Consider the following 22097-nt stretch of genomic DNA (forward strand, 5'->3'; position numbering starts at 1 on the left):
TAGGACCATGCCCGTGCTAGGAAAATTGCAAGCTATAGTATCATATCCAAAGTGGTTTCAGAAAATGGAGCACTAGTCAGCAGTACTACCACTACAGTAACAAGGAAGTGTTTGGGTTCAATTTCCTGAGCTCACTGTGAACTACCACCTTTAATACCATTTCCAGCAGTGTAGTTCAGTCGAGGCCTCAAACACTTCAGTAAATGTCTGTGATGAACCACAGGGAAAAAAATAAACCACCCCAAAACTATTTAGCACTCATACTACTCACTCCTCCAAGTCTCTGGATTATGGTACCTGCAGTGCCCTATCTCATCACCACAGTGAGCTGCTTTATCATGCACTCAGCCTCATTAATAAATAGAAGGATACAGCTTCATTACCAGATGTTGTTAATCCTTTTCAGTTTCTTGTGGTTGGTGCGTTGGTTTGGTTTTGTTTTGTGGAAGGTTTTTTATTTGGGGTTGGTTTTTTTTGTTCATTTGGTTTTTTTAAGGGAGGAAAGTCTTGTGAGAGACAGTACATGAGGATCTTTTAAATGGACAGAAGCATCTTCTGAGTAATGAAGGCTTGAGGAGGAGGGTTTCTTTGCTTGCTCTTTACAACAGTTTATGTAGAAACAATCTTATTTTCCACAGTCTCCATAAGAAACAATTTGTGAAGCCCTAAATTTGCAATTCCAAGTGGTTGTGTCACTCAGTGTAGTAGTTTAACACTCATTCTGTTTGTTTTTATTCTAGAATAAACTGCAACATTAAATCTCGATGGAAAGGCAAAAGCCAGAGTTACCTACACAGTTGACTTCACCACAAAAGCACACACAAATGTGCCTGTGGCAAACTGGATGGTGGAGCAGTTTCTAAAACTACAGCTTGTAGGAACACCATAACCACAGCCTTCAGTCTCGGCAACCAGCCTAATTCTTGCTTACAAGTTCATTAGATACCAGGTGACCTGGGCTGTTTTGCTTGCATAATAACCTGAAATAAAGAATGTCATTGCATCTACATTCTTAGTTATTACTGTAAATCCTTTCCTTGCTTGAACAAAAAAGATTTTAGGTCCCCCTCAAAGTTATTTCAAAGAACTGTTACTTGTCTTTTCTTGCTTTTTAACCGTTGTGACCAAGCCTACATTCAGTTTTCAGGTACTAGGAAGAGGGTTGTGAAAGCACTTTCAGACAGGCTGCAGAAGACTTCAGTAGACTTCTTTAAGTTTGCTGAAGGCATCATAAGAGCAGGGGACAATTTGAAACACAAATCACTATTTAGCCCATTCATCTACCAAACCCCAAAATTTGTACACATCTGTAGCTGCAACATGCAAAACCACCTCTGAGTATTTTCATCACTTATATGTATAATGCCAACTAAATCATTTATCTGCAAATTTTGCCAGTCAGAACAACAGTAAGCAAATATACAGCTGTGTCTAAAAATAAGTTTGCTTTTGACAAAACTGCAGTAGACAAATTAGAAACATGACTGGATTAACAATTTAACTTACCTATTTATTTCTAATACAATATCCAAGTGCTTTCTACTGCCTGGAATCAATTGCAGCATTTCTTGCTTGGTATTCTCACTGTTGGAGCAAAGGGAGCAAGCTGACTGCTGCACAGAACAGATGCTGGCTCACCTCATAGACTACAGAACCACACAGAAAACATGTAAAAGAAATTAAAAGTGCTAGAAGAATAAGTTTCTCCAAAACAGTTTCAGAATCCACCTTTTCCAAGGAACTTCATGCTGAAAAACTCACAAAAATAAACCCTAAACAAAATCCATAGGAGCAGGTGAGATGTCTCCATATCCTTGAGTGCCCAGTGTAGAGCAGAAAAAGAAGTTGTGTGGTATTGGAAAATAATGATAAGCAGCATTAGGTTTATTTTTTTTCCCAACTTACTTTAAAATATCATTTACAATCGTTTCATTTCTCTTTTGCAAAGTTGTAACTAAGGGAAGTCCATAATCCTCCACTTGTAAGATTAAGTAGAAGCCATCTAAACCCACCAAACCCAAAGACTGGTTTATACAGGTAGATCACCAGTCTCTTGGAGAGAAATAAAACAGATATCAAATATTACAATTAAAAGATTTTAGTTCTTAGCTGGCAATGTTTCAAATTTCACCTTACAAAGCAATTCCTACAGATTCCCAGGACTCTGTTTGAGCCATAAGGCAGAAAACCACTTAAGGTAAAATAGTTCACAGAAAAAAAATTAGATGATCCACATTCTGAGTTTTTTATGGCATCAGGGAGACTCGGAATTACAATAAAACCCCTCCAAATGACACAGTGGTACAGATAAATTTGAGAGGTTTGCATTCATAAAATATTTCTCACATGATCAGCAGAAACTGGTAAGAGAAAGAGAACAGATTCAGTAACAAATACTGCATTGGGCAATAATGACTGGTAATGAAGAAAATCACCACACGATGGCTCTAGATACAGAGGCTTTTAAACAGAGGTGTAACGTTCATACAAAACTATCACTCCAAAACAAGTCAGCTAGCTCTACAGCAGCAGGAGTGACTAAATATAGCAAACAGAGCTTGCCCATTTCTCATATAGACAATCCAGCCCTTGCTTGCTTTTCATTACTTTCTCTAGGTCATCTACTGTGTATGAAATGTGGGTTGCTCACTGCCCTTTCATCTGTGGTTTGGAGAAACATTAGGTGCTTAGAGGGTGCCCAAGAGGAAATTCAAGAGTACTGAATGGGAAACAGCTGGAAGAGGCATGCAGAGCAGTTTTGCTCACGTCAGTATCTTTACACCAGTGCTGGAGTATACAAGAGTACTGCAGAAAGCCACGGTCTCTACCTATTTCTTTCCAAGAGAAGCACTGCAGCTACTTGATACTGTAGGAAAAAAAATTAAGAGCAAAGTGACTAGAGAGAAGGAAATGTTCTTAGCCCAAACTCTAAACTGTATAATAATTCTATCGTGTTGAACAGTCTATAAAATATTCAGTGGATATCTCTTTCACTGACCTGATAAAATGCATAGCTCAGGGCCAAGAGGTTCATTCTGACATCTCAAAATTTTCCACCAGGAACCTGATACAAATTAATACCAAAGAGCAAGTGCTCTAGAAAGACTTCTAAAATAGTAAATCTTTCCTGAAAAAAAAAATAAAATAAAGGGAATAAAATACTGTTTATTCTACCCTTTGAATAAAACCATCAATGGCAACACTAATGAAAAAGCTTCGCTCTACCACAGGGCAAACTAGCATTTAACATACCCCACAACCACCTCCTCCACTGCATCAACAGTTAAGAATCTCAGTGAGGCTTTTTTTTTAGCTAATTCACAAGCAACAAAGCCAAATTCAAGTTCACCATGAGTCCTCAGCAGAGCTCACTACCATGAAAAGCTACCTGGAAGCTGGCTCAGTTTAGGAAGATTCTGTTATCTGAAGGCTCAAGCTGTGTTTTGCACCCAGCCAAGACTTTGCACTTGGGAAAAGGCTAATAAAAAAGGGAAGCAGATTTGCCTCCTGTTCTGCTGTCACTGGCTGTCCAGTTTGACCTAAGAGTTGTATTAGTGCCAACAGACTCCATTTTCAATTGTTTTTTCCAGGAATTTTAAAGCTGCTACTTAATTCAGTCTAACGTGGTATATGTATAGAAGTTCCTTTCTGAAAAGAAAGGAAGGCTTAGCTTGGTTTCTCTTTGTGGCTGCTAGTCATGTCTTCAGGAAAGAGCAAACACACAAAAAGGTGTAGGTCTCTATATAAAGTAACTCTGAACCGACAGGTGAAAGAAAGATTTAAGTTCCTCTAAAGTCCACCTAAGGTGCTGAACTTAATGTCTCTGAAAAGGGCAAGAAAAAGACATGGGTACAAAGGCAACCGTGCTTTACCTTCACTTTTTAATAGGGATGGATAGGATTAACATACCATAAGCCATTTGACAGTTATCACTAAACTCTTATTAGTGAATAAACTCATCATCAGCTGAACCCAAAAAGCAGGAATTGAGTAAAGATATTGCAAATCCCTTGAAGAACCCTTCCACTGCTACATTTAACTGTTTGCACTGATACACATCCAAAAATGTATTCTGATGACTCTCATTTCTCCAAATGCCTCTCCTGCAGCACCTGAAATGTTTCTAACTCATTTAATGTCTGTCAGTCCATTATCAGGAGGGCAATTCTCTGATAAAGGTGTGGCAACACACTCCTTGCTTTCCGTCAACGCTCGCGGCTGATGGATGAAAACACTGAACTTGACACCTTGGTTAGCAGCTGCCCTCACAAAGCCACTGTTTGCTGTCATGGTGATGGCTTTTAAAGAGTCTCCTGTCCCAAAGATGGCAAGAGAACGGCTGTTGATTTTTGAACTAGCCACTAGTCCTAAGGCACGGTCAGATGGCTGATCTGGCACCATGTTAATTCTTTTAAGCAGCAATGCAGCTCGCTCTTTCTCCCCAGGTCCTCCCAGCGTTTCCAAGATGGACTGAAAATCTCTGATGGCAGATTCACAGGCAAAGAGCTCTTTCCCCTCCATGAACTCCTCCAGCTGAGGCAGGACTCTTTCTCTCCTCTCTTGAGCCGCTTGCTCTGTTAGCACTTTTTCTTTGAAGATGAAGTAGCAGCCACCATAGCTAAGAGCAGAGACGTAGGTTATTAAGGTTGTGATGTCCAAGTTAACTCTGTTGCACACGTTTACTTTGATCTGGGTAGGAAAAGCAATGCTGGCCACTAAATTCTCCCGGTCTACTTTGGTCACCTGCAGTTCAGGGCCTTCTTCATCTGATTCACTGGCACTAAGGTGCTGGTTTTCTATAGATGGCTCTGCCAGCAAGTTCACAGCCACAATGTCTCCTCGCACAGATATTCCCATCTCTTTGAGTCTCTCTGCCATAGGACTGGACACACTGTTGTAGAATGCAAAGATGATGTGGGGGTTACTGTACTCCACTGGCTGCTGATGGCTTGCCAGCAGGAAGTCCTCTGCCTGCTGGATGATGCTTTTGTCACCATACTGGCCTCTCCCCAGCCAGATGTTATGCAGGGCCTCAGCCTTCCGACCAATGGCCTTCACCCACGTGTGACCTCCATTTGCAACAACATCTACCACCAGTGTTTGCTTGTCTCCAAACCTGTCCTCATAAGCAAAGACGTGGAGGACACTGACGATATCCTCCAGATTCTCTGCTGACTGAATAATGGCTTGGAGATGGGTAAGGTTTGTACTCTGCAAATGGGATTCTTTGATAGCCACCTTCCCTGCCGCCACTTTGTGTAAGAAGTTTAGCTCAGCTTTCAATTTGCCACATAGTTTTGCCCCACCTTCTATTCTTCTTTTCTGGGACTTGGAAAGGGCTTCTGCTCTCTTGATCAATTCTTTGGCAACATCAATTCTTTCACAAAGTAGCGATTGCACAGACATGTTGGAAACATTATTCCTATGAAATGAAAGCAAAGGATTAGATTGCTATTAACATGGTCAATGATACAGTCAAAAGAGGTTTTTGCAACTGTATACACTGGAGGGTTGCAGCAGACTTAGCACAACAGCTACCAGTATGGTAGAGCACAAGCATCAGGAACCTCAGCACAAGTCCTATCAAAGAGTTCAGGTTCCTTCCCTCTTCTCCGGGTATCTAACCCACAGCCTCAGAAGATCTCAATTCTCAGCAGCATTCAAGCATGCACTTTGTAAGTTTGTGGTATCCTCCCTTGATATATGAGCCCTTCACCATGCTAATCACTTAGACAGATCTCAGTTGTCACAGCTCAGTTGCAAAAGTTGCCATCCAGAGCAAAATTAGAAATCCTGCTATTGCCATTAAAGTAAATCTTGTCTCTACCTCTCACCACAGCTACCAGTAAAATATAAAAGCTACCCACCGTGCTTACAGACATGCATAAAAACTGTGACACGTGGCGCTCAACAATGACTTTAACAAAGCATAGAACTGTATTTTACAATTACAAGTAGCACAGCTCTGTCCTCTCCAGCTCCCAATGTACATAGTACAACACAGTGAACGAGGCCCAAACAACCTCTGGGCAAAGTTTCAACATTACACAAAATCACAACAGGCTACAGTTCATCATTCTGGAGCCAGGGGGATCTAGAAATCAGCCCTTGCCCACAAAAGTGCTCACCCTTGCCACAGGTTTATTCTTACAAATAAAGCAATGAACAAAAACCCAGAGTTACTGCTTTGGCACTTCTCAACACAGCAGCTTCAATTTCTGTAAGCAGGCTTCGGGAAGAAGCTTACTTCAATTTTTTTCAGTAAAATTAAGCCCACTCCCTTTTAACCACCACCAACTGCAAGTAACAGGCGGCCTCATCATCAACCGTAACAGCTCAGAAGAACTGCTCCTTGAGATGGGAATAAAACCCCCGAACCCGCTCTCCACAGCGCGGATTCAGCCCACCACCTGGAAGGACTGTTTCCGCCCCTCGTCCGCCCACCCGCCCCGCCTCAGCAGCCGCGCAAAGGGGCCGCTCGAATCGCCGCCTTGCCCTCAGGCCCTGGTCCGTGCCTCCCTCACCTTCCCCCCGCTCCGCCACCACGTCAGAGCGGCGCCGGGACGGTCACGGCGCCATCTTGGGTAAGGGCACGGTGCCCTCAGCGCTTGCCCCGCTCCGTCTCGGCGGCACCGGCGCGCCCCGGCTGCTCGCCCTTGCCCTGCCCTCACGCCCACGCACCTTCCCCGGCAGGGGGGGCGACGGGAGACGGACTCCTGCCTCCCGCTCACTATCAGAGCGCGCCCAGACCGGGCTCGGCTCACCTCCAACAGCCTCGCCTCTGCCCGTGCGCTCCCGGAGCCCGCTTCCCCCGCCGCTGCACTGCCAAAGCGGCGGCAGCAGCCTTCACCCCGGGCTGCGGCAGGAAGCGGCCCGGGCCAGCACCTCCCCCGCGGCCGCCGGGCGGGGACAGCCGCCGCGCCCGCCCCGCCGGCCCCTGCCCTCCCGGCTGGGCTCGCTCCGGCCTCACTGCTGCTGACCTTATTTTATCCCGAAAACCCGTTCTTTAAGGCGCATAGCCATTACCTGCGGTCAGACAGGTCAGAGACAAGTCAGCCTTAGAATCACAGAATGGAAGGGACCTTTACTTACCTTACCCATCTACTCCAATCCCCCTGCTAAAGCAGATCAGGTCAAAAAGGAACAGGTTCCAGGCAGGCTTTGCACTTTTACTTCAGCAGCCATGGCTGAATAAATACATGCTGGGTCCGTGACGTTTAGGTAACAAAAATGGGCCTTACTAAACCTTTTGGTGCTAAATGTGAGGCAAGCGTTCTCCTTATTTACCCTGAGTTGTTGCCTTCTTCCAAGTAGTAGCCATCTCCATGGTCTCTAGCCTCTCACCCTGTGGCAACAATATTCCTGAAGAGCAGAGGAATTTGTTTTCTCTCCCTCTACTACAGTCATGTTCTTACATTCATTGTCTTTACTTGTCTAAATGATTTCACAAGATGCACAAAGCAAAAGTAAGCCAAGACAGGTTGTAAGGGGCTTGTAAGGGCACCCATGTCTTCTGTCACACGGGAACCTGCCTGAAGTCATAGCCTCCTGAAATGGCGATACTGTTCTCAGCTCCCATTCTAACTAGTTAAACAAAGCCTAAAGGAATTCTCTGTTCCTCATAGGTGTCACACTATCCTGAGCAGATCGTCTTCCAGAACATGCAAATCAACGTTACTTTAAGTGATCAGATGTCATGTGAAGGGTGATACCTCTGCGGACACCAAGGTCAGGGGAGAAGGATGCTTAGGCCCTGGAAGAAAGACTCCCCTGTGACCTGTAGTGAGGACCATGGTGAGGCACCTGTGCCCCTGCAGCCCGTGGAAGCCACAGGGGCATACAGATCCACTCACAGCCCATGGAGGAACCCACAGCGAGCAGGTGGATGTCTGAAGGAGGCTGTGACTCTGTGGGAAGCCCAAACTGGAGCAAGCTCCTGGCAGGACCTGGGAGCTCATGGGGAGAGAGAAGCCCACAGGAGAGCAGGTTGCTGTTAGGATTTGTGATCCTGTGAGTGACCCACAGAGGAGCAGTCGGTACCTGAAGGACTGTTCTCCCAGTGGATGACCCACATTGGGGCAAGTGGGTGAGGAACTGCCTCCGTGGGAGGCCCCATGCTGGAGCAGTTCATGAGGAATTGTAGCCTCTGGGAAGGACACAGGTTGGAGATGTTCATGAAAGACTGTCTCCTGCGGGAGGGACCCCACAGTGTAGCAGTGGGAAGTGTGAAGATGCCTCCTCCTGAGAGGAAGCAGCAGCAAAGTCTGTAATGAATTCATCTGTAATGAATTGACTGCAACTCCCAGTGCTCATGCCACTGGGGGAGCAGAGGGGAAGGAAGGAGAGGCCTAGGAAGAGGGAGGGTTTAAGATTCAGATTTATTTCTCAGCTTCCTGTTCTGATGGTTCATTAATAAATCAAGCCCTTTTCTCCCCAAGTTTGAGTCTGTTGTGCCAGTGATGGTAGTTGCTGAGTGATCTCCCTGTCCTTAACACACAAAACCACTATTTTTCTTTCTCTCCTGTCTAGTTTAGGAGGGGGAGCTGGCACCAAGCCAGAGCTAAACGACCACACCACCTTTTCATTCATGCATTTATAAATGTTATCGAGGATGAGTTGTTCCATCAGCTTTCCAGGGATGGAGGTGAGATGGACTGGCCTGTAATTTGCCAGGTCCTCCTCCTTGACCTTTCTGAAGACTACAGTGACACTGACATCCTCCTTACATCTCTGTCATAGCAATGAGATTATGGCCCTGCATCTGCACTCATATCTCCAGTTCCTCCTGCTTATTTCCTAGGCCTCGGGTGTTGGTATACAAGTGACACAGGGGTTTACTCAAGTAGACAGGTTTCCGTGGATAGGTGCAAGCGAATCCTCCACAGTTACATTCTCCCTCAGGGTCGTCAGCTTTCTGCACCTCATCATGGTGTACAGCTAAACGAAGCAAAGTCATACTTTGTGGGCAGCTTAAGCAATTGAGCTTGCAATTTGCCATTTCTCACAAATGAAGAGTGTCCACTTGATTCTCCCTTGACCTCTATTTATGCAGTGAATTGTTTTACAAAACAAACACAGCTAAAATAAGGTAATTTTTAAAACTGCACTTTTGGAAAATGGTAACAATCACCAACATAATTTGCTACTCCATCGTACCATCTCACCCCTGAAGTGATTTTATTATTTAAGAAATACATCTCAAAAGTACTATTTCCTCAAATTCCAAGGACTTTGAACGGAAAAAGATTAATGTTCTAAATAAAGCCTGAGTTCAACATATTACGCATATTCTTTCCAAATTACACCAAGTACCATGAACTCTGATTCTCTGTAAGACTTAAGTGTATCAGGGAGCTTTAGGAATCGGTTCTTAACAGTATAAAGTCTGTCTCGATTACCAACTTAGTGGCTCATCAAAATGAGTAAGTGACAACATTAGACTATGGTATAGACCTACTCTTCTTGTTTCACACAGAGCAATTGTATATTACCACAGCAGTGATGACAGAGATTACAGGATTATTCCTCAGACAGAGACCTGAGGAAAGCACTCTCAAAGGAAAATTACAACTGATCATCATTTTCAGGCTTTGTCCTAAAAGGAGACTATGTACTAACATTGAGTGCTATGATAGCCTACTGACCACATTCTCATCTTTCTCAAGGCACATTTCTGTGTGTTCTCAAAAGGTGCCATCATTTAATAGTCATCAAATTGCACATTACTTGACCAACTCAAACATACTGATTTCATGCTGCCATCCATTTACACTGATCCTTAACAACATGAAGTAAACCCAACACCACTTCTAAGATACACACTCAGCAAAACTGCCCTGTGTGGTAACAGCTGTTTGTCCTCATGGGGTGAGGGGAAAAAGACAAAACCCCCTCAATATTTATACCAATTATCAGGTATCTGAGGGGCAGCACTTTCCTCACTCAGAGCACAGCAGATTTCTGGCCAATACACAGAACAATTACTACATTTAAACTGTTAAACCACAGCAGAAGATGGAAGATACTGGTTTGTCACTTCCCTTCTGCATTTGTTAAAAACAAGTAACATTCTATAGATATAGAAGTTGTTGAATAACTTAAAAGAAACCCAAGCAACAACAACAAAAAAATCCCTAATCAAAACACAAACCACACTCTCACATCTTCAAACATTTTTTGTTTGTTTGCCTCATTGTTACCATCTGAGCAGTGAGCTGGCACAATTTACCCGAAATGGCTTTGATTTCAAATACTTTCCTATAGGGTGTTCTTCACTCATCAACTGTTTCTAGTAGGGGAGGCAATTAAGCTACTGCAGTTCACACTAATCACTTTCTGGCATACCTAGCTGCACTAGCTGCATTTTTTCACATATAAAACTCCACTAAACACTTACATAGCATTAAAAACTGTGTGTGAATATTCAAGTGGCATTCTGCTTTTCTGAATGTCCCAAGAAGCTTAATTTAAAGACCTAACAACATAAAGTCTCCCGTTTCAGTTCCCAGCTCACTTTCTCTAGAAGAACAACCAGAGCATGGATTGGTTTTCAGAGTAAAATACTCAAAAGTCTTAACAAACTGTCTGGACACAGCTTTTATTTCCAACATTAAGAAATAAAGCTTCATTTATGACATGCTTCAGAAATCCTTATTTACCTAATAACAACGGAAAACATCACAAGACAGACATTGGAAAGAAGAGATCAACTAGCTCATACGCTACTTTCTGCAGACTAACTCATACTTTGTATTTTCTTCATTAGTTACATGTCAAGGCTGTTCCCCTGTGTGCTCAGACGTATGTACAAGCAGTGACCCAGCTATCAATTCTGGTTTATCAACATTTTAGCAATCAGGCTGCTTCAAAAAACAAGTAAAATCTGTAAACAATGACTTAAAAGGCTGTAGACCAGATTATTTCTGCTGAAAAACAGTACACAGATTTATGCTGTTTCTTTTGCAGTAAATCGTATTTCTGTTTAACTTGGATGACTCTATACATGTAACCAATGTATCAATACATACACTCACACACAATAATATTCCAGCATCTAGTTCTGCACCTGTGAGAGTTGATGCATAAATTAAGTGTTCTTTTCATTACCAGACCTTTAAAGTTCTCTTCCAAGTTGGAGAATACTTTGGCAATTCAAGGGATAAAGTAATGACGTTACATATTGTCATTTTGTTTTGTAATTACTGATGATTTTTATTAGTGTAATAAATGCATTTAGTTTTCAATAAGAGTTATTACTTCATTTCTAACAATATTTCAGGGTTGAAAAGGTGCAATTTCTAGGTCCATGAAAATAACCCAACTAATAGAAAATAAGTTCTTGAGACGCATAGACCAAGATGGTCAAAAACAGAGCTGCTCAAGTAGATCACAGTTCACACCTGAAATGGAAGACTGGAAAGTACATGGTATTTTACACCAGATAAAACCAATTCTGGAAGTTACCTAACATTTAAACTTATTCTGATGTGAAAAAGTTATCCTAGTCTCTCAAAAATTCAGTTCTTTAGAAGAAAGTCTAACTTGAGCTCATCACGACTGTATGTGGAAAATTGTTTCCTCAACAATAAAGACACTGAAATCTCAGCTTTACGCAGATAAACAAGCTGTGATTAAAAAAGACAGACACATTCTCCCAGAAGAATGACCTCCAAATTTTATTCTTTAGCCTTTTTCAAGCTGTCATTATAACTTTACATTTTGTACAGTATCTTGTGTACAAAATTCCACATATCAAGGGAAAGAATTACCTGTAATAAGATTCCATGTATTACAATATCAGGACTGCTGCATTTGCACCCATGCTATTTAAAAAAACATGTAGAAATAAGTATGCAAAAACAGCAAACAAAAACACTGAAGTAGCCAAAATTAAAAAGACCTTTGTGTGAATCACGTGGTCTCATTCAGTTTCTACTATGCTATTGCAGCCAAGTAGTCCTTAACCTCAGTTGGAGTGAGCCTCCTAAAACCAGCTTCATTACAGATGCCAACTTCAATGTTGTCTTCTGTCATTTGCCCTTCAAAACTCTCCTGTCAAAGAACAATATAGTTCAGCAAATTGCAATTCTGATGTCACAACAGTAAGAAACTTAGTTCTTAAATATTTTTCTAACCTTTAGTGTTAAGATAGCTGTATGGATAGCATCTTCAAGCTCCAAATCTTCATTGTATCTGTAAAGAGAAATTCCTGTTATTTCAGCATAGGACAAAGATCCTAATAATTCTGTAGTCTCTTCAAAACCCCAAACACTACCAAAGTCTTCCTATTTCTCATACAAATATTAATAGTCAAAGTTACTGTTTTAAAGAAACCACTCCTTTTCCTACTGACACTGATTAGAACAGAACATCTCTGCAAATGTACTGAATGTTTATTGAACTGAAATAATTCCCCATAATCACAAAACTAGAGATTAAATAAAGCAATCATCCTGTGCATGTGTAAATAAGTAATCCGGAAGCATCCTAAGTATTTTTAAACTTTGTTTTGATAATCTAAAATTACTGAACCTTTTTATTTATTCTGTTTTACAGAGAACCTGAACAAAGCAGACAGTATGCTTTCAGACAAGTATCAAATGCATTACCTTTTCTCAAGGAAAGTTTTCCCATTGACGTAATTTTTTCCCATTGCTGTTGCTTTCCATGCAAAGTAAGCACCCTGTAAAAACAACAATCTGTTAAGTTGCTTCATGAAAATTAATCAAACATTACATATTCGATGACTTGGTAAAATGTACAGAAGCTATTACAAAGATCCTGAATGTTTTGAGAATACCACAGACTATTTTGGATCATCTTCAGATTAACTTCATACGGAAACTTATGTTGTAAAAATGTACAAGACATTTGTACACAGCCTCACCTACTTTCTTCCTCCCACTACTTTGAAAAATTGATTTTGTATGTCTCTAGCATAGTTTCGATTTGAGGTTCCTTAAACGGAAATGGCATGTTTGTCCTTGACAACAAACCAGGCAGATCTGTCCTGAGCTTCACTCCATATATTCTTTTTAAGATTATGTAAACAGTTTGCTGCAAATCATCCATCTGATTTATCTCAGCTATTAACAGGATCCTTAGCCATCACTCTCCTTTGGTATGAGACTGTCAGCTTAATCAAGCTGCCTTACAGAAGGGATCTACAGGTTGCTTTTTACATTTGAGCAGAGTAGTAAGCCAAATTTTGGAAGCTTGTCAATGCTCACTACGCCTTCACCATGTTTTGTTTGATGTAAAGCATCATAACTCACCTGTGCACTAAAAGGTGATTTTTCAGAAGTGCAAACACAGCAAATAAACTCAGTTAAATGAACCACTGCCACTAAATTCTAAAGGATATGCACTGTATTCCAGGATGTCAACGTATTCTGGCCTAACTTCCATCTGGTTTAGGGAACAATTATTTGAGCAGCATAAGCAATCTCTTTCCCCCCCCCGCCCCAGTACCTGCTGCAGAATGCCATTTGTGCTGTCACTACCAACTGGGTGGGAAGGCATGAAAAGGGATGGTGATTTCTCTCACAAACAGCTGCCAGCCCTCGAACAATACAGATACAAGCAGAACAATCCTGACTTGCTCCAAGCATCTACTGAATTGCACTCCTTCTGACGTTAAGGGATCTTTTGTTCAAGCTTTGCACTCTTCTCATCCCAGGAAGTATTTCATAAACATATATAAAGTTTCAGGTGTTTTATAGAAGCAGTAAAATTTACAAATTTATAATTAATAAAAGCAGTACCTAAAGAAGGCCTACAAGGAAGCCAGAGAGACATTTTACAACAGCACGTAGTGATAGGACAAGGGGTAACGGCTTTAAGACAGAAGGGAGATTTAAGTTAGATGTAAGGAAGAAGTTCTTCACCGTGAGAGTGGAAAGGCACAGGTTGGCCAGAGAGGCTGTAGATGCGCCATCCCTATCAGAGTTCAAGGGCAGGCTGGATGGGGATCAGGGCAAGCTGCTCTGGTGGAAGGTGACTGTCCATGGCAGGGGGTTTGGAAAAGGATGAGCTTTAAGATGATCAGAGGACTACCAAAATGATCAGGGGACTGGTATATCTTTCATATGAGGAAAGGCTGCAGGAACGGGGGCTGTTTAGTCTAGAAAAGAGGAGACTGTGGGGGGGGATCATATTTACAGTACCTAAATGGTGGGTGTGAGGAGGTTGGGGCATCCCTCTTTTCAATGGTATCTAGTAACAGCACAAGGGCTAATGGGATGAAGCTGGAACACAAAAAGTTCCATTTAAACATAAGAAAAAAACTGTTTTACTATGAGGGTGAGGGAGCCCTGGCACAGGCTGCCCAGGGAGCGTGTGGAGGCTCCTTCCTTAGAGGTCTTCAAGACCAGCCTGGGCACATTCCTATGTGACCTAATCTAGGTTGATCGGCTTCTGCAGGGGGCTTGGACTAGATGATCTCTAAAAGTCCCTTCCAACCCTACCATTCTACGATTTAAGGTCCCTTCCAACTCAAACCACTCTGTGAGTCTATGAAGATACTTACAGATGGATCCGACTGAAATAAATACGGCCGCCCTTCATTCCAGCCGCAGATCAGCAGCGATACACCGAATGGACGAACACCACTGCAGGCAACAGCAACAAAACACAACACCAAAAAAGTAAAACACCCACACTTGATTGTCTTACTTAATCACCTTTGGTTTTCACTGAATAAATTCTTTTGGATTAATCTTCCCTCAAACACTTCCCACCAGTCCAGAGCTGTGATCAGGAATGGCGAGTCAACAGAAACAAAACCAAAAGTACACTGCTTCATCTGACACATTTGTTTGCAGGACATGAAGACCCTGTGTCACTTGCTGCCAATCCATGCTCCTCCTGCTGTTTCACTTGCTGAGGACATTGTCCACTGAAAAACTAATTGCCTTTCTGGCACGAAAAAAACCCCATTATCAGGTAGATATTTCTTACAGTTAAATAACATCATCTTTCTAAGCAACTTCAAAGTTCAGAAAAGCACATACCCCGATTGTGTGTATTCCTGCATCACAGAAGCAATTCTCTGCACTAGCTGAGCTGTTGGGATGGGCTCATGATAAACCAAGTAATATTGCTGGGCTAGCTTCCGAGCTCTGTGCACAAGTACTCTATAAAACAAAGACAAACCAGTGTGTCAAAGACAATCCAACTTGTTGTTACAGCTAGAACTGAAAACTCATACTAAAATATTATGCTAAGGAATTATTCATCTGGCATAACACCAATGAAAGAAAACAGACTGGAAGACATAGATTGATTCTTTATTAAGTGATTCATCTCAAAAATACTTAAACTGAAACCAAGGGTGAATTACACCACTGTTTCTTCCCTATTCACTCTTTAGATAAAAGGTTACTGGACAAGTTATTGAACAGATTAAGAACTGAACTCCATAAACAGTGTAATATAACATCATACTATGCCATACACTTTAAAAGAAACAGCTAATTGCTTTGTGTGTCTTACATTTCCTGTATGAAAGTACATCTAAATGGCAACCGAACAGAAGTTTTTAGTACCTGTAATCTGGACCCATGCCGCTGTACACTAAACCTATATGTTTGGTAATTGGTTCTACTTTGTGGACACTCCTTTCATCATACAGAATAGATTTCTGCTTCTTCTCAGTTGCCAACACCACTCCATTTGCAGCTGGAAAGGAACAAGATTTTATATATATATGTATTAAACTGAAATTATAGAAAGTTGTCAACACACAAAACAAGTTTATCAGACTGTAAAGAATTTTGCTCTTCCCTTTAAAAAACCCTTCCAGTTTACAATCATCTTCAACAGCGACACTTCAATGAATTCACCCAACACATGGTTTCTCGTTTTAAATTATCATACAGCTTCCATAATTCCATTCCAAAGATTCAAAAACATAACTGAGCAGTTAAGTAACTTTTTCTGTAACTTCTATACATATGGACACACAGTTGGAATTATTTAATTAAAGACAGGAACTCTTAAAAAAAGAAAGGCCAATGGCATCCTGGGATGTATCAAGAAGAGTGTGGCCAGCAGGTCAAGGGAGGTTCTGCTCCTCCTCTACTCTGCCCTGCAGAGGCCTCATCTGGAGTCCTGTGTCCAGTTCTGGGCTCCCCAGCTCAAGAGGGACAGAGAACTGCTGGAGAGAGTCCAGCACAGAGCCACCAAGACGATCAGGGGACTGGAGCATCTTCCTTAAGAGGAAAGGCTCAGGAACTGGGGCTGTTTAGTCTGGAGAAGAGAAGACTGAGGGGGAAATCTCATTAATAGTTACAAATATCTAAATGGAGAATATCAGGAGGTTGGGGCATCACTTTTTTCTGTTGTATCCAGTGACAGGACAAGGGGTAATGGGATGAAGCTGAAACACAAAAAGTTCCATTTAATCTTAAGAAGAATCTATTTCACTGTTGAGGTGAGGGAGCTGTCTCAGGCTGCCCAGGGTGGGTATGGAGTGTCCCTCTCTGGAGATCTTCAAGACCTCCCTGGACACATTCCTGTGTGACCTATCTAGGTGGACCTGCTTTAGCAGGGGGATTGGACTGGATGATCTCTAAAGATCCCTTCCAATGCCTACCATTCTTTGATTCTATCTGCTGAGTGTCTCCAAAACCACCCAAGAAATTTTCCTCTTCTTACATGGAGCTCCATATTCCCTTTTTAAAGAAGTTATTGAATTGCAGAAAAAAAAGAGAAACATTAAACTCATAGAAAGAAACACTGAAAGAGAAACAAAATACGTAACAAGGTGAGATGAAGAAAGACCTAGTACATAGTCCAAACTACTTGAGTAATCTCAAATGACAATCAGAATCCTGAATCCTTCACTAAAGCAGTTATTTTTTTGAACATACCTTTAATCCCAACTGATGGAGCTCCTGCAGCTACTGCAGCCAAGGCATATTCAATCTGCACCAGCTTTCCAGAAGGACTAAAAAAATGAACATGTAAATTAAAAGTAAACCTAACATAACTGAGACATGCTTCAATCTTTCCTATAGCCATCAGATTTTTAAAAATCTCAAACATATCCAAAACAACAACCCACCTCATGCCTGAAAATTCCTAACAGCTTCTAAAAGAACTGGGCTGCTTCAGCACAGAACTCACTGTTGCACAGTGCTCCTGGGACACTCCCACAGGACCTGCCTGCAACTCTGATGAAAGCTAAGGTGTGCCAGATAGGAAGCAGACAGACCGAACGATGACAAGTCTGTTATCCAACTTTATAGCATTTTAAACAAGTTTTCCACTCAGTGGGAAAAATCTTCACAGTGCATCATGACTCTCTACTGAAATTCTGTCACATATGTGGTTTGCAGAAGTTTTCAAGACACTCGTGTTCATTGCTGAAAGATTTGAGCAAAATCGTCACTACTCTCTGACTAACAAGAATACATCAGGTCAACAGCAAAAGATGGAAACAGCCCCCATTCCAGATTGTGTCCTTCCAATAACTGATGCAGAATCATCAGAAGAGAGCAGGTGTCAGCTTGACAATGAACTCAATCAGAATAAGGGGGATTGAGGAGGTCCATCCTCAACAAAAGAGCAGCACACAGCCAGTCACTCATTGGACATGTGATTTTGCTAGTGAGATCTGTTCTCTGGGCTATATTTCAGACACTGCTGTTTCAACAGATGCAGAAGTAAAATGGAAACTTATGTAACTCAGTGCTTTCAGAAGGCAGAAGAAACAAAACAAGCACTGATCAATGTCTGCAGTTAGTTATACCTTAAGCAAATAGTGTCTAAAGGTGACAAAGTAATAATTCCAGTTTCTCTACTACAAAATACTATCAAACCAGAACCAGTTTCCTATACAATTAAAATACAAAGAATACTAGCCAAACATTTTAAAAATAAGCACAACCAAAAATAAATAATTCTCAGTACAAGCAAGAGGTGAATAAAGGCAAGCACAAGTGAGTGTATTCTGTTTCATGCAAGGATAAAATCAAATGCCCTCCAGTTTCAGAGAGCGCCACACTTTCGTAGGGTACAGAAAATTTAACATCCTTAGAAAAATTCAACCCACTAGACTAAAGCAGACAAGTCTGACTGCATCCACCCATGAAGAAGATTCTTTTCCTAGCTTCAGATTGTGAACTGCTTCACTGGCTTAATTGCAACATGAGTTTAGTAACTCAGCTGCCAATTACCCAGCATTACTCTCCTCTGAGATGAAGAGGGTAACTTTACCAAAGCACAAAGACTCTTACACTCAGTTTTTCTTTTTTATGCATATATTATCATTCCTGATAGTTTAATACTTAGGAACTTCCTTTTCTCTGAATTATTCTTAAGCACATGTATCAAGAGTTTAACCGTTTATCAGTTTAACAGACTCCACTCCAACAGCACATTCACTCTGTACATGCAGTCAACTCATGTCTAGGCTGTGCAGAATACAAAATACAAGAACAGTACCATCGGCAAAGTACAGCAAGAAAGGAAATACTTAAAAGTTATCTAAAGGGTTCTTTCGTTCCCACACCTGCAAAGCTTGTTCTGAAACAAACTCTCCAAGCACAATCACTGTGCTATCACCACACATCAGCTCATAACTGCACAACTACTACCCAGCCCAAAGCATGTGCATGAGGGCCCGAAGCCTGCTAAACTACTTCACCACCAGTGATGAGACTGACCTTAGGATGGCCCCACAGCGATTGCAACTTACAGCAACGAGAGGACATGTAAGCCGCGACGGGCCCGAGGTCGGCAGCAGAGACCAGGTGGGACCCGGGAATCTCACCTCAGCCCCCATCCCTGGCCGCAACCTGCAGCCATTAAGCTCATAATGATTCCCAGCAGCCGTGCGCTCCTCCGAGGCGATGGCGCCTCATGTTCGCCGCTTTCCCCCATCCCGCCCCTTCTGCCCGGACCCGTGGAGCCGCCGGGGACGCGATGACGCTGCAAAGTCTCCGCTCCATCCTGCCCCGGCACCGCAGGCCGCTCCACACAGGCAGTAGGCTGTCCCCCGCCTCGCCCGCCTACCCGCCCGCTGGCCCCGAGCCCAGGCCCGCAGCCCTCTCCCCGCGCGTACCTGAACGTAGTGAGCGAGAAACTGTAACCGCGCTCCGCCATGTTAGAACGAGGCCCTCCACTAGCGTCCCCCTTCCCTCCGCGCGGGCGCTCCTTCCGCTTCCTGCGCCAGGACGCCGCGCGTCGATTGGCTGCAAGGCGGCGAGCAGCTAAGGGTGCCGCGGACGCGATTGGCCAAGACGCGCGCGGTGAGGCCTGCTGGGAATTGCAGTCCCGGGGCTGAGCTGCCGCCACAGGCGGGTGGCAGCGACAGCAACGCTGGGACTGGAGTCCCGGCCTCCGTCCCGGGCCTGCAGCCAAGCGCCAGGCGCACTCGGTTTCCCAGAAGGCTGAGTGGCAGGCGCGCATGCGCAGTGCTCCCCGGCGCGGTGTCTGTGGGGCTGCATGGGAATATGGCCGCGCTGCTGCTGGTGTTTCCCCCGCTGCCGCGCCTTCGCGGTCTCCTTCAGCGCTGCTGGGGCCGGCTGGAGCGCGGCCTCTTTCCGGGCTTCTCGGGGAACCAGAGCCCGCCCTGGGGTACGTACCGGCCTGCTCCCCTCTGGGCTGACGGAGAAGGCGGCTTCGGGGCTGCCGGACCCATCTTTAACGGTTGGATGGTGGAGGAAGGGGGCTGGAGCAGGAGAGCGCGGAGCCCAGGGGACGGTGAGGGAACGGGGCTGGGGACGCTGCTGGCCGCTCCTCTCCTCGTTTTGGGGGCCTCTGTAGCACCCACGTCCTGTGTCGTCGCTGCGCGGAAAATGGGGCTGGCTTGTCACGAGTGACATTACTTTTTTCCCCTGCAGGACCAGCATTAGCTGTTCAAGCTCCAGCTTTTTTTCCAGAGCCAGTAAGCGACACTCAAGAAAGTGCTGAGGCCCCCAGCCTCTTAGACAGCATCTTCTGGATGGCAGCGCCAAAGAAAAGGCGAACCATTGAAGTCAACCGCTGCAGGCGGAGACATCCCAATAAGCTCATCAAAGTAAAGGTAATCACCGAATTCCCAGGGGCTTGCCACCTTATTCACTACACGTAATTCCGTTAACGGCAAACAGGCACGCTGGAGTAAGATATAAGGCAGTCATTTTTCATCTCACTGAGTTTAGAGAATTGTGAAAGGCTTTTCAAAAGACATTGTAATCTTCAAAAACATCTTCAAAATACTTTGTAACAGGTACATTCATACCTGACCTTAGTCTATGGTTAAAGAAAAGGTGATAGTTGAGGTGCAAGCCAGCAAAATGTGAATTTTAGTGAAAGAGCTAATATAAATGGGAAACGTGTACTTTCTGTGTTTCTAACCTAGTTAACACGTCTTTAGTCTTCCTAACATCAATATGCATAATGAGGCAGGTATTGACTTCATAGGCTACTTTTAGCAGTAAGCGTTTGATATAGCAATACATGACAGAAAAGTCATGTAGAAGAATGCATTTTGAAAAGGCAATAGAACGTCTCTGATATTTTATTTAATGTTTTCACTAGTGTATGATTGTCCTCTGGTGGTTGTTTTGGTTTGGGTTTTTTGTTGTTAATATTACAAAATGTACTATTTTCTGTTTTTTAGAGGAACATAGATATTTGCCCTGAGTGTGGAAACTTGAAACAGAAGCATGTCCTTTGTGGCTATTGTTATGCAAAGGTCAAAGCAGAAACTCGACTGATACGGCAGGAAATGCGTAAAAAGGAGGGAGGACCATTTAATGCTCCGACTGTAGAGACTGTCGTCCTTTATGATGGAGAAAAACCCACAGAGAAAGACCAAGGCAAGAGAATCATTGAAAGAGCCAGGAAGCGTCCCTCTTGGTTTGTTCAAAATTGATACTATAGAACTAATGCTAACAAAACCAGTTGCTACAGCAAGAAAGATGGTGTTTTTCAGCAATGTCTTCCTTGCTTTGTTCACTCAATGTTGATGGAGAAGACCCACAAACTGTTGGGAATCCTGCTGGAATCTCGTGTGGTGCCAGATGGTGTTGCAGTCAGGTGTCATTTCTGCAGCATGCAGTGGGAAATACTGCTTGGTGATACATAATAGCATTCAACAATTAAAGAGAAATCAGCATCTGCCTTGGGTTTGCACAGCTGCACCCATTACACTGAATGATTTGTGTGTTAATGCTCTCTACTGGTTTTGCAGGTAACTTCTTTTTTTAACAAAGAGAAAACATCCACAGATTTGAAATAAAGTGTGTTAAATTTCCTGGGGAAATCTGCCTTTGTGGTTTTGGCTGCTGCTCTTATCAAAAATACAACTCAAAAAAACCCTCCTACTCTCAAACCCAATGCTGATTAGAGACAGAGGATACTTACATGGAAAGGTACAGTTGTCTAGTTATTTCTGGGGCTTTTCACAGAATCTGTCTGTATATCTCCACAGTGCTGCTGTTTGAGCTGCTCAGTGATATTCCTGCTTTTGAGCTAACTAGTGGTTGCCATAAAGTGTTTGCACTTTTTCTGTACCTGGCTGAAGGTTAAATGTTTCTTCCTGTGTTCAGTATACAAAATAATTCTCTTTATCTTAAAAGGGTTTGGAAAGACTTTCTTTTTTTCCCCTCTTCCAAAGTGTACTGGTTTCTTGAGTGAAATAACAAATGTAATGACTGGAAATCTCTAAATCTGACCAGGATCAAAAGCTGATCCTCTGAAGCCACTCTGTTTAGGCTGTATGATCAATGTCTGCTTGGAAAACCACAAAGCACAGCATACACTCTCTTGGGTCTCCTGCAGAGAGGAGGTACCTCTGCCTTCTGCTCTGTGTTGGTTCTCTCCAGTGGTGTGCAGTTACAGGGTGGTGTCAGGAGGATGGAGCCAGGCTGTTCTCAATGACAGGACAAGGGGCAATGGGTACAAGCTGGAACATAAGAGGTTCCAAAGAAATACAAGGAAGAATTTCTTCACTGTGAGGGAGCACTGGAAGGGGCTGCCCAGATGGGTTGTTGAGTCTCCGTCTCTGGAGATGTTCAGAACCCACCTGGATGAGTTCCTGTGTGACCTTCTCTAGGTGGTCCTGCTCTGACAGGGGGATTGGACTAGATGATCTGTTGAGGTCCCTT

General features: G+C 43.2%; 3 protein-coding genes across 5 annotated transcripts; 1 reads left to right on the plus strand and 2 right to left on the minus strand.

Annotated features, from left to right (window-relative positions):
- Positions 1-3133: 3133 nt before the first annotated feature.
- Positions 3134-6863, minus strand: C5H7orf25 (chromosome 5 C7orf25 homolog). 3 transcript variants are annotated; one of them, XM_061996652.1, is made up of 2 exons: positions 6682-6760; positions 3134-5422 (listed from the first exon to the last, which is right to left on the minus strand). In XM_061996652.1, the coding sequence occupies exon 2, from the start codon at positions 5404-5406 to the stop codon at positions 4129-4131; it is 1278 nt and encodes a 425-aa protein (XP_061852636.1). In that variant the 5' UTR covers positions 5407-5422; positions 6682-6760; the 3' UTR covers positions 3134-4128. The 3 variants fall into 3 exon arrangements, with proteins under 3 accessions (XP_061852636.1, XP_061852637.1, XP_061852639.1); XM_061996653.1 differs by lacking the exon at positions 6682-6760 and adding an exon at positions 6525-6629; XM_061996655.1 differs by lacking the exon at positions 6682-6760 and adding an exon at positions 6765-6863 and having other exon boundaries at positions 3136-5422.
- A 4785-nt stretch (positions 6864-11648) lies between these two features.
- On the minus strand, positions 11649-19176 carry PSMA2 (proteasome 20S subunit alpha 2). The gene is made up of 8 exons (XM_061997299.1): positions 19067-19176; positions 16872-16948; positions 15546-15678; positions 15012-15134; positions 14528-14609; positions 12609-12682; positions 12135-12192; positions 11649-12051 (listed from the first exon to the last, which is right to left on the minus strand). Exons 1-8 carry the CDS (start codon positions 19105-19107, stop codon positions 11935-11937), a joined length of 705 nt encoding a protein of 234 aa, XP_061853283.1. The 5' UTR covers positions 19108-19176; the 3' UTR covers positions 11649-11934.
- Positions 19177-19413: 237 nt separating this feature from the next.
- On the plus strand, positions 19414-21438 carry MRPL32 (mitochondrial ribosomal protein L32). The gene is made up of 3 exons (XM_061996975.1): positions 19414-19581; positions 19848-20029; positions 20609-21438. The coding sequence occupies exons 1-3, from the start codon at positions 19458-19460 to the stop codon at positions 20861-20863; spliced, it is 561 nt and encodes a 186-aa protein (XP_061852959.1). The 5' UTR covers positions 19414-19457; the 3' UTR covers positions 20864-21438.
- Positions 21439-22097: the final 659 nt, after the last annotated feature.

Source organism: Colius striatus, chromosome 5 (genome assembly GCF_028858725.1).
Source record: "Colius striatus isolate bColStr4 chromosome 5, bColStr4.1.hap1, whole genome shotgun sequence".
Lineage (NCBI taxonomy): Eukaryota > Metazoa > Chordata > Aves > Coliiformes > Coliidae > Colius > Colius striatus.